At 34.9% G+C, this 13,667-nt stretch overlaps 1 protein-coding gene across 1 annotated transcript in view; it reads right to left on the bottom strand.

Moving 5' to 3' along the window:
- Positions 1–6,481: 6,481 nt before the first annotated feature.
- LOC106882805 (bone morphogenetic protein 2) overlaps positions 6,482–13,667 on the bottom strand; it is a 31,560-nt gene continuing 24,374 nt past the window's right edge. Inside the window, exons 2-3 of the mRNA XM_089350498.1 lie at positions 10,262–10,564; positions 6,482–7,653 (exon numbers count right to left, since the gene is read on the bottom strand). Coding sequence (XP_089206624.1) covers positions 6,731–7,653; positions 10,262–10,511 — 1,173 coding nt within the window. The 5' untranslated portion in view covers positions 10,512–10,564 and the 3' untranslated portion in view covers positions 6,482–6,730. The remainder of the gene's footprint in view (positions 7,654–10,261; positions 10,565–13,667) is intronic.

Raw genomic sequence — 13,667 nt, 5'->3', positions numbered from 1 at the left:
AAATGATCTGCCAGCGCTTTAAAACAACATCAACTGTTCTATAGATTATACAAACTATTGAAAAGGAATTCCAATAGACAAATCCAATCAAAATGGTCTAGAACAGCAACAGTATTGCATTATCTGAAATCAGTAATATTCATATGGCGTACTAAAGATTTTAAAGCTATATTTTAGGTTTAAGAAAATCTATATTTAAAAAAAACAAAACAAAAAATGTGTTATTCAAAATTTTGTTATACACAAATATGATAAATAATCCTTTCTACTATAGGCACAAGGACTGAAATTGAGGGAAGGGGAATAGTCGATTACATCGACGCCCGTACGCAACTGGTACTTAATTTATCGACTCCGAAAGGATGAAAGGCAAAGTCGACATCGACGGAATTTGAGCTCAGAACGTAGCGACGGGCCAAATACCGCTATGCCTTTTGCCCGGCATGTTAACGATTCTGCCAGTTCGCCGCCTTAAAAATATGATAAATAATATTCTTTTCTGCTGTAGGCACAAGGCCTGAAATTTTTTTTGTGGCGGGAGTGGTGGTGGACAGTCAATTAGATCGACTACAGTACGCAACTGGTACTTAATTTATCGACCCCAAAAGGATGAAAGGCAAAAATAATATTAAGTAAGCAATAAGGCGGCGAGCTGGCAGAAATGTTAGCACGTCGGGCCAAAAGCTTGGCGGTATTTCGTTTGTCTTTACGTTCTGACTTCAAATTTCGCCGAGGTCGACTTTGCCATTCATCCTTTCGGGGTCGATAAATTAAGTACCAATTGCGTACTAGGGTCGATCTAATCGACTGGCCCCTCTCCCAAAATTTCGGGCCTTGTGCCTAGAGTAGAAAAGAATATTAAATAAGCAAAAGATTTTTTATATTATCTCTGAATTTTTAAACTTTAAAGCGTATTTTTTGTTTTAAAGTTTCCATGCAAAGAGTATCAGTGATTTGCTATTTCCTTTAATCTCCAGGACACGACTCAACCATTCAGAATCACTGCCTAAATGAAAAGATGTTTTTGCAATCACAGACAAATTTTGAAACTGTTTATTAAAGCACAGCAAATCAACATCTAAGATCTAAATGAAAAAAGAAAATCTTGTTTGGCTTCCATCAATGAAGTTTTAGTGAATTCGTTGAGAAGACTTTCAGGTTTCAGGATTATAGGCACAGGAGTGGCTGTGTGGTAAGAAGCTTGCTTGCTTCCCAAACCACATGGTTCTGGGCTCAGTCCCACTGGGTGGCACCTTGGGCAAGTGCCTTCTACTATAGCCTTGGGCCGATCAAAGCCATGTGAGTGGAATTGATAGACGGAAACTGAAAGAAGCTGCCGTATATATATATATGTGTAGGAAAGTGGTTATACACCATTAGGTGTACACCGCTTCCGTACATTAAATTTCTAGAAGAAACAACAGAACGCAGATTCTGAACAACATAACAATATTTATTTACAGTGGAATTCAGTTCACGCTTGGAGGGAATTCGGTAGCTCGTCGCCCTCGGTTACTGAGACGCCTCCTGAATGATTTCCGTGGTTATTTGTGAAGCTCTGGTGCTGACATGTGAGAGAGCTCTGTTGGACGTCTTGGCTCGACGGAGATCAGTCAACGAAGAGACTGAGAAAAGGTGTCGAACTCTACGCATGCGCATGAGACTCTTCCTGTATTCCTTCCGGAACTAGTCCCTGCGCATGCGTGGATAAAACTCCGGACGTTGAACATATAACAGTCGTCTGCTATAAGGTGTCACTACATATGTAACACTTGGGTTACTTAGTAAACAATAATATGAAAAACGATAGTTGATACACAGCAGGATGGAATGTAATTTGTTTGTAAAGTGTTGGTTCTTCGTTGATTGCCATTATGTAAAGATGAAAGAACAGTGATTGAAATTGTAAAAAAAATATTTATTTACCGTTACATTATACAATACCTTGCCTCGACGGACAGGTGATGAAATCCAAGAGTGTGCGAAGTAAAAAATTAATTTCGGCCTGTGTGTTTTTATTGTAGTAGTAAGCCATATGGTAAGGTGCAGAGAAAACAAAGTGAGTTAGTGAAAGTGAGAGAGTGTAGGAAGTTGGGTCTCATAGCTGCTGACAGTAAATTTCATTTCTCCATTTGACCATTGTCTTTAGTAGCTGACTTACTTGTGATCATGATTCTAGTGTTCCGCTCCCTAACTGATGGTAGCTGTCTCTGACTCGAGTTGTCATTCATTAACTAACTGATTGAGTTGTCACGAGCCGACTAACTCATTTTTGCTGGGGGGTTCTTGCTTTTATAACTATCCATAAGGATAGACATATCGTTGAGAACAATGGATTTAGTTGGTGGTCTTATTATCTTAATTCTAGCTTTTAGTGAAGTAGAAGAGGTTAGAAAGGTCAAGTGGTGAAGACATTATTTCGGCCTAGCTAAGGCAATCTGGCAAATGTAAAACTGCTGTCACAGAAAAACTATTGTTCCACCGTGAGAAAAGTTCTGTTGAAGTGTTAATTTAAATTTGGCTATGGTAGATCGAATCCACTTCATGCCTGCAAGATCCACTACACACACACACATACACACACGTACGCACATATCTGTACGTGTTTGTGCGTCTGTGCTTGTCCGCTCACCGATGTTGGTGTGTTTACGTCCCCGTAAATTAGCGGTTCGGCAAAAAAGACTAAGTACTAGGCTTACTCAAAATAAGTCTTGGGGTCGATTTATTCGACTAAAAGTGGTGCTCCAGCATGATCGCAGTCAAATGACTGAAACAAGTAAAATAATAAAAGAATATAGATATATACATACATATATACACATACACACATATAATTACGTACACACACATATATATGCTCCTGTTTTTATTTCAAGTAGAGAAATTGAATGGTGCTAATGATGTAAATGCAATTGTAAGTGGCGTTTTCCTTCTTAGCGATACTGAATACGAACGTATTCTAGAATTGTATTCTAAATTTGCAATAGAAATTGGTGATATTCCTCAACCATTTTGAAGAAATATTGCGTATATTATATCGCCGAACCATTATGAAACGTGTTCGGAATAATTTCTTCAAACAGGTAAAATATCTGGCATATGGGAGATTTCAAAAGTCACCCCGAATTACACACACACACACACACACACACACACACACACATGCACACACACACTCACTTCCGCGCACACATGCACGCACGCACATACGCACACACACACACACAAACTCACTTTCGCGCACACATGCACGCACGCACGCACATACGCACACACACACGCACACACACTTTCGCGCACACATGCACGCACGCATACACACACGCACGCACGCATACACACACGCACGCACGCATACATATATATACACACACGCACGAATACATACACATACAAACACGCACACAAACTCAAACAAATGCGCGCGCACACACTCACACACCCCAGACTCATCAGATTAAACTGAAAATTACCATTCTATTCCAACTAGTAAAGTAATGGAATCTATCATACAAGAAAAAATTGACTGAATATTTTAATACAAACACATTAATTTCTGAATGTTAGCATGACTTTATGAGTAAAAAAAAACTATAGTATTACAATTTCTATAATGTTTTAGTGAACGGACTGTTTTAATCGGCCAGGATTTCAAAGCTGTTATTTATTTAGATATACTAAAATCCTTTGACAACATATTCCACCAAAACTGATTTAACCAGCTTGAAATTATCGGTAAGCTATATGACAAAATTTCAGTTTTAAAGCCATCTAAATTAAAATCTTCCATCAGAATTTCATGTTAATCTGTTTCAAACACCAACTTAATAATAATAAAGTTACTTTACTAAATGCTGCATTATTTTCAAAATCAACTGAAACAGAGGCAATATATTTCCATAGAAATACGGTGACATGAGTATTAAACTTGCGTTTATCAATTTGTGTTGCAAGATTCCTGATGTGAAATCGTGTATTGAAACAGATATTGTATTTCGGGACGGTCATTTTTTTTTTTTTTGCCAAATAAACACACGCACCATATATTTGTTCTTCACTCGTTTATTACTGTTCTTTTTTTTTTTATTGTAACTCATGTTCATTGTCCGGAAATCTTTCGTCACACATCTGTGACCTCTTCTGCGACACTTCTCGTTTTCGTGTGTGCGCTTGCTCTACTTACTCTATTCTGTTCTGAACAGAACAGAATGCAGAACTCCGTTATGAACAGAATGGAGTAAGTGGAGCAAGAGCACACACGAAAATGAAAAGTGTCGCTGAAGAGGTCACAGATGTGTGACGAAAGATTTCCGGACAATGGCCATGAGTTAAAATATTAAAAAAAAAAGAACAGTAATAAACGAGTATTAAACTGTTAGGAATTAAAGGTAAACGTATATCATGTTTCAAAGACTATTTCGAAAATAGAAAATTATGTTTGTATTGAAGATTGCTTCGTTACTTTCGTTCCACTCTCAACTGGAATCCATAAGGCAGCCTTCTTAGGTCAGTATTTTTTAAAATTTATATAAATGATAAGCAAAGTTTTTTCTAATTTATAATTGTATGATGATGAGGCAAAATTCTACTCTGTTAATAAAAATACAGCCTATATAAATCTAATTTTTGATCTCCAGCGAATATTCTTATAAGTTCAAAAGGTGAACTTGTCTTTGGTATTCTTAAATGTTTTACATCTTGAATGAGAAAATTATAGTATTAAATACTTTTTAAATGGAACCGACATTCCTAAAGTTTCCAATATACCTAAACTGGGAATTCTTGCAACTCATGATTTAAATTTGTCATTAGAGTGTGTGCTAAAGGTTTTCAAAAGATACGCTGATCTTTAAGACTATTCAATCACAAGACAATTTTTATGTTGAAAATGTTTAAAAATTGCCTTTTCTCAACTTAAGTATGTCACAAAGATCTAGAGTCTTTACTGTTTTAAAAAATACATTGAGTAGGTACAACAAGCTTTTATTAAATTTATACACTAACACTTTTTTTTACTATTATTTATTTCTTCCATAATGTTTTAACCTTGTTCACTATTATACTCTTTTTCAATATTTTTAGATTGTAACTCTTAATAATTATATTAATACCGTTTATGTAGGGATTAGTTTACAGATTTTGTCTCTTTATATATATTTTTATTTCTCATGTTTATGTTTATTCCTTGAATGTTTTTAGGTATTTTCTTAGGGATTTGACCTGAAGAGTGACTGATTTTGGGAATAAAATCATTTCCCCGTTCTAATGAACTTGGATAGAATTTGCTTATGATTTTATATAGTCCTATTTCAGCCATGAAATGCGCGTAGTCTATGTACTAGCACTGACTTTTATACTTTTATACTTTATATTATTGTATTAATTTTTACTGTCCAATTTATAATTTTGATTTTTAAATTAATATTTTTATGATGAATGTTTCTTTATATGATATATTTATATGATATATTATTTAAATTTAAAATTTTAGATTAAAATCTTAGATAAATATTGATTTGGTATATGCGTCACAGCATGGATTTGGACGGGTTCTGAATTGACTGAGTTGTGGAGTGGTGGTTCATCTCTAAATTAGTTATATACATATATATTATATATTACGAAACCCGGTGTAATATTATACCGATTTTTGCCTGTAAGGTTGGAATAAATTTTTATTCCCTAATATTATTACTATATATATCTATATATATACATACACGACGAACGTCTTTCAGTTTCCGTCTACAACACCCAAGGTACCACGCAGTAGGACTGAACCCGGACCTATGTAGTTGGAAAGCAAGTTTCTTTACACACAGCTACTTCTGCATAAATACTCTCTTATAAATAGAATAATTCCAATATGGAAAAATCTACCACAAGATCTGGTAGTGACAGATAATTAAATTATAATTTAAGCGTTTTCTGTAAGAATTTAAATAATGTAAATCTTCTGAATTTTCTCAAAGCTAAGGATTACTAAATCAAATGTTGGCTTTTCTTTTCTTTTTTTTTAATGTATGTATATCTCGTTATCTATGGTTAATCGTTGAGCTAGCAAAATCATCAAAGCATCGGAAAAGTGCCATCTGGTATTTCTCCCAGCTTTTAACATAATGAATTCATACGTTAACTTCGATTTCATCTTCCCGGGTTCGATAAAATAAACTGCCAGTTAAGCGCTAGAGTTCCATGCTATCTACCAGCTCTTTCTTTCAAGTTTTAGGCTTTGTACTTAAGCTACAAACTATTATGGCCAATTTATACGTAGTAGAGAACGTTTTTCTTTAGGAATTTTTGAAAATTTATAAATGATTTCAACGAAAAATATTCCATATCATTCGGATTTCTTGAAATATTTTTCATGTATTGCATAAAATTTCTGGCTTTAAATAAACATTTTATCAAACAAGAACCACAGCAACAACAATTTAGGAATTGTATGCTTTATTTTTACTTGATATTCGTTGAGGTTAAAGAGAATCTCATAAGGTTATACCATCAGATTTTGCTTGATGTCTCTTTGGATTTTATGCACCAAATCTCTATTGTATGCATTTTTTAAAAATAGAAATTTCAAAAAACAAATTATTTTTAAATAGAAATATATGAATATAAATTCTTACTCTTTCATATCTTTAGATATGATATCTAATGTCTGCATAAAATAAGAGTCATTACAATCACCGTTACCATCACCACCTTCATTGTTTATTATTTTTCTTCTTTAACGACAACCACATTCTTCCGCAACAACATCAGCATGCTGTCGAAGTACAATTTCCTCTGGTTCCAAATACAGTAGGCTAATGGGTTTCAGTTTTGTTGGTACACAGCAAGGCAAAGGAGTCACGTCTGGTTGTTTTAATTTCATCAAACTGCGTAACATAGCGTGATTGGTGGGATTAAGATCCATTGTTATAGGAGAAGGACAGTTACCAGAACACAGATGAGCATTGAAACGTTTGGGAAAGACAATCCACTCTCCCCATCCAATAACATTGAAGTCAATGTAATAGTCATATAAACCACATGGAAGATCTTTATTTAGTACTTCTTGTTTTACTTTCTTCTTCCTTTTCCGTTTTTGTCGCCTGCGCTTTGATTTCGACTGCGACGAATGTCTGCGTTGCCGTTGCCTACTCACTTGTTGCGATTCGGCAGTAAAACGTTGGTAGATGTCTTGGAAAAAATGACTATTTCCTGAATAAAGGACCAAAAGACCTTCTCCTGGCCTTACATTGTGCTTCTGCTGTGCCATACTTATATCATCATCATTATCACGTAAATCATCTTTTTCACCTCGAAGTCGTTCCCTAACCACAATACTAATATTACCGTGCTTTGAGTTTATCCAAAAATTTACTGCTTTAGTTATATTGAATACTTCATAAACATTATCTCTCACTAGTCTGTATCGTTGAGTGCTCTTATGTAGTCTTATCCCATTTTGTTTCACCACTACAGTCCAATGTCTGTATCGATTGTTTGGCCGGCAAGATAAACGAGGCAAAGCAGACGTTGTCGTAGAAGACGGGTAAAAAACTCGAAATTCAACCGTATTGGTTTGTTCATGTATTGGTAACTTTGGTATATCAAACACATAGATTAGTTTCGGACATCCATGTTTATTGTACTTCAATTGAGGAACTGTGAAAAGAGAGACGAAGTTTTAGCTAGTAGATTAACTATTGTAATAAATACATCAATTGACAAGATATTACTACAAGTAGAGGATCTTTCTAATTTGGCGGACGCCACTTGTTTCCTTAACGAAACACTTTCAAACTTGGGATAATGGGATACTATATATAAAGGATTCCTTACATAGAAAAATTCTCATAATTAAAAAAAAATTATATTTATATCTACCTGTCTGTCTCCACTTCTATATATATAACGTGTTTATGTGTGTGTGTACGTGCGCGCGCATAATGTATGTGTGTGTACGGTTCACACTGGATATATGTACGCGAAGTTCAACAGTTAAAATGATAGGTTAGTCTCAATTCTTAAGATCCAGATTTCCATGTGATAAACAACGAATAATATTTTGTTTTTGTGTCTATAAACAATTTATGAATATTGGTTTCAAATTTTGGCACAAGGCCAGCAATTTTAGGGAAGGTGAAAAGTCGATTAGATCGACTCCAGTGCTCAACTGGTACTTATTTTATCGACCAAGAAAGGTTGAAAGGTAAAGTCGACCTCGGCAGAATTTGAACTTAGGACATAGCGGCAGACGAAATACTGCTAAGCATTTCGCTCGGCGTGCTAACGATTCTGCCAGCTCACCGTCTTACTTCCATAGATAGACAATAGTATCTATCTAAGCTGACGAATACTAGGCTACCACAAAAATGTTGGCGAAATCTCTCCTCTTCATTAACGAGAAGACGAATAGTAGTTTGCATCTCTATGATTTTTCTTTCATCGCCATGGTACTGGATAAATTTTTAAAAGTTTTAAAACTATTTTAATTTTGTTAAATTTGGCAATTTGACTGACCTGTTTTCAATATTCATTAGTCACCGTTACTTATGAGAAATATCGCATTTGCCAACGTTATATCTAACAAAAGTGACAACTCATTCATGCATGTGTGTACGTGTACGCGTCTGTCTGTCTGTCTGTCTTTATGTATGTATGTATGTATGTATGTATGTATTTATGTATGTGGGAGTGAGAAACCCCTAGTCTCTGTTTAGATATCTCTCAAGAAGGTAAAATCTGATGTAACACTTGAGATTTCGTTTGTATCCAATGATGTAGACCAGTTCTTCTGTCTGTGCAAATGCATGCATTGTTTAGAGAGTCAGTTAAGCCTTCCTTCATTAAAAAAAAGTCTCAGTCATAGGCGTCGCTTGATTTTTAACATTTCTATTGTGTGTTGCAAATTATGGCTATCCGTAACTGAATAAAGGAAAGCAACTCTATGAAAAATTCCATAATGGAATTAAAGCATGTATCAGCGTGATTGGTAAGTTCTCTGAACACCTGCTGCAAGAGGTGCCATCGTAGCTGAATAACCAAGCGAGGGCATTGCTTGAAATCGATTTGCAACCATAATGAATGCATGCATGCATGCCTGTATGTATGTATGTATGTATGTATGTATGTATGTATGTATGTATGTATGTATGTATGTATGATGATATTTCTCACAAATTCAGCATTTGTATGTACGAAAATACATCTCCCTGGGATCAAATTTTAGGAAGGAAATCCTTTTGTGATTGGATATTTGGAACTAACACTGTAATCGTTGGATTTCGTGTTTAGACGTGGATTTAAACAGTTAGGATGTAGCGTGGAAAGGTATAACTATTGGTATATAACTTCCTTTTATACAGAAAACCACAACGAAAAGATCCCCATAAAATGAAAGATCAGATTTGTGAGGTTTAAGTTAATACGTGTATTGTCTACAACTGAAATAGTGAACAGAATTACAAAAATAAGGCGAAGACAAAGAAACGTTTGACTGAAATATGTCATTGGTACAAAATCTAAGAGACAGTGAGACTGTGAGGGAACGTCTATGTGATCGCTCAACGATCTAAAAATAGTAATCACTTCTCTCTCTAGTTACACCCTACTGACTTTAAAAAAATTACGAAACATTTAATACGGCAGATTCTTCGTCGGTCTCGACGAACAGCATTTAGTTTTTTTGTGTAGTCTTAATGTAATTCTCAGGCTGAATCAGCGTGGCATAACGTGACTAGGTTGGACCTTTGAATTACAGGTGAAATCAAGGAGAAACAGAGAAAGAGAAAGTAAAATCCACCTCGGCACAGGACTTGCACTTTATTCATCGACCCCTAAAACATGAAGGAGCAAAGATGACCATGGCAAGATCTGAAATTAAGGCACAGAGAGCCATGTACACTGCAAGGTATTCTATCCGACGCTCTCACGACTATGCTTATTCGTTGTCTTAGTCGTATACATGCTGTGGCTGAAATAACAATAAGATAGTCACGTCTGAAACGCCTTTGATCACGTCTGCTTGATTCAGAAGTGACCCGAGGCCAAACGAGACCTATCTCACGGTCATAACCGATCCCACTCGTTATAGAGAAATATTAAAAAATGTCAATTTATCAGATAAACTATCGAGCCAATTCCACAATTCGTTTTATATATTCGGAAATATGTAAGCCTCACAACATCACACTCCTCTGTAACTAATCTAGATTTACTTTAAAGAAATACCCTAATATTTTCAGTGATAGAGATGTAGCTGATTGCTTACCTTTGGCTGAATAGCTTCGCACTGTATCAGATGGACGAATCTTCGATTTTCTTAGTTGTCCAGAACTATTCTGAAGGCTTTCTTCTCTTCTTAAATCTTTGAATAAATCAATCATGAATTTTTTTGATGGAGTCCACAGCATATTCTGGTCTTTGTAGTGTCCATTACGCTGGAGTTGATAAAGAATCGCGTCTACATTTAAATGGTCGGTATTGGATAGTGTGGTTATATTCTTTAAACTTTTTATCATTCGGTGGTTTACTGCCGCCACTGGCGAAGCAGACGACAAAGTGGACCAGAGAGCTAATAATATCAATTGAAATAGAATTAATGAACAGCACATTTTCAACAAAGACGCTATAAATTCTGAGAATTCAACCAGAATATTGAGTAACTGAAAGATTCGTAATCGCTGCTGACAGTATAACTTGCAATTGAATAGTACAAAAATTAATTGTCAGTGGTATTGACAGAACTGTCTTTTATCATGAAATTATAGCTTTGTAGCAACTCAAAAGTTCCTGAAGGGAATGCAGCTCTGTTATATGAATCTTGTTTCTTTTTGATTATTTTCAATAGATCGAATGTATTGACTTGAGAATCAAATCAGAGGTAATAAAGAAGAAAATAAAATTATGTTACTGAAAAGTGGGATCTCTGTTAAGAAAAGTTGTCATTGCTTAGAATTTGAAGAATGATTATGATCGTTTTTAAGACTTGTAAGTCCAGGTTACGATACGGTTAGGGCGAGAAGTGAAACCTGCGAAGGACGTTGTTCTTTAATAAAAGAAAGGGAGACAGCACCTTCTGAATATATATACATCTGGGTGTGTATGTGTGTGCGCATGTATGTGTGTGTGTGTGCGTGAATATATATATGTATATATATATGTGTGTGTGTATGTATATATATATGTATATATGTGTGTGTGTATGTATATATATATATATATATATATATGTATATATATATATGTATATATATGTGTATATATGCATATATCTATATATATGTATATATATATGTGTCTTCACGTAAACGTGTAATATACGTATATCTATATACTTGTGTGTATGTGCATGTGTGTGTGTGTGTGTGTGTGCTTATATGTGTGTGTGCTTATGTCTGTGTCTGTATGTCTATACAATGAAGTTTGCGCGTGTTTGGTATCTGAGTTGCGATTGTTATCTTAAGAGAATCTTACAATGTTTGATCATTCCCTAATTGTCAACATACTCTTCAATCCAGACAGAGTAAGTACCATCAGAAAAGGGATTAACAGGAAGAAAGATAACGCTCAGATCAGGATTCCTTTGTGAAGGCATGGAAAACTGTGAAATTGTAAATAGCAAATAATGTGATTTCGGAAGCTCATGCTGTGCGGAACGGACATCGCTTAGGTTTTGCTAATGACGTCATTTGCTTCATTTTTTTTTTTGTAAATGATTGGACCCGGGTTGGCTTGTGGTAGAGGTGGATAATTGCTACTCATTATTTTTGTGTGCGCGCGCGCATGTCTGTGCGCGTGTATACATACGTATAAGTGTATATGTATATGCATACATAGACATAGACACACGTGCGCAACACACACACACACATACACACACACACACACACACATTAACGATGTTAACGAATGTTAAGAAAACAGGAATCACGTAATCAACTTCATTAGCTTACAGCTGTTTCTGCTACTGGAAGCAGTGCATTAAAACTAAATCATTTTAATGGCTTCATCGAAGCTATCGGATGTGGTGCAAAAACTCAGCTTTGAGAGCACTGCTTCTTAAAGCAGAAACAACTGTAAGTTAAAGAAGCTAATCACGTGATTTCTGTTTCCTTGTTATTCTTTTCTATTCTAGGCAGAAGGCCTGAAATTTTGGGGGAGGAGGCCAGTCGATTAGATCGACCCCAGTACACAACTGGTACTTATTTTATAAACCTCGAAAGGATGAAAGGCAAAGTCGACCTCAGCGGATTTTGAACTCAGAACGTAAAGACAGACGAAATACCGCTAAGCATTTCGCCCGGTGTGCTAACGTTTCTTATTTCTTTATTGCCCACACGGGGCTAAACATAGAGGGGACAAACAAAGACAGACAAAGGGATTAAGTCGATTACATCGACCCAGTGCGTAACTGGTACTTAATTTATCGACCCCGAAAGGATGAAAGGCAAAGTCGAGTGACAACGACGTCTAACGGTAGATATTGGAACTACAGTGCAATATGAGCTCCGAAAGACTGATAAATACGACAATGCAGCTGATTTCATGATTTCGTTCACTAAGCTACACTACTTTATGGTGTATATCTTAACATTTACTGTACATATTTTAATATGATTTTATATGCTTGAGTCGCATGAAACGATCGTACTGCATTAACTTTGGATATCCTTGTTGCTTATTTTGACTTTATATATATATATATATATATATATATATATATATATATATATATATATATATATATATATATATATATAGAGAGAGAGAGAGAGAGAGAGAGAGAGAGAGAGATGGAGAGATGGATAGATAGGTAGGTAGGTAGATAGATAGATAGATAGATAGATAGATAGTGTCCGCCTTTGTATCGTCTATCTGTCTGAATGTCCTCTATTCTGTTTTTGTTCCATTTATATATATATATATATATATATATATATATATATATATATATATATATATATATATATATATATATATATATATATATATATATATATATATATATATATTAGTTTATGTATATATTAATATTATCTCAGTTTTAGAAAAACCTTAGGTAGCAAAAATTACACACAAGAAAAAACAGGATATCACACCCGTTTTATAGGTAGAGATACCAAGTTGAAGTGATGCATTTTGAGAAGATATGAATAATAACAATAAATGGAGCAAAACGCATATAAATAAAAGTTCCTTTAATTCCTACACATGTTTCAAAATATATGTGTGCTATCCTCCAAAGACGTAAGAGCTGCTGGAATTCCACATATTCATCTTCAGAGAATCAACATATAAAACCATGTAACATTATAGCTGGTAAGTTACCTCATCATTTCGCATTTGTCTTGCTTTTATATGTTGATTCCCTGAAGATGAATATATGTGGAATTCCAGCAGCTCTTACTTCTTTGGAGGATAGCACACATATATTGTGAAACATGTGTAGGAATTAAAGGAACTTTTATTTATATGCGTTTTGCTCCATTTATTGTTATTATTCATATATATATATATATATATATATATATATATATATATATATATATATATATATATATAGGCGCATGTACACCCTTGTGCTCACCTTATAGTAGGTGTGTATCTAAATTTTGTACGACTCTTGCTCTATCTTTTATTCTCCCTCTCATTTTTCTTCCTTCTTCTCGCTCTCC

Source organism: Octopus bimaculoides, chromosome 4 (genome assembly GCF_046866305.1).
Source record: "Octopus bimaculoides isolate indiv1 chromosome 4, ASM4686630v1, whole genome shotgun sequence".
In the NCBI taxonomy this organism is placed as follows: Eukaryota; Metazoa; Mollusca; class Cephalopoda; order Octopoda; family Octopodidae; genus Octopus; species Octopus bimaculoides.
This window is presented reverse-complemented; position numbering and strand designations above follow the sequence as displayed.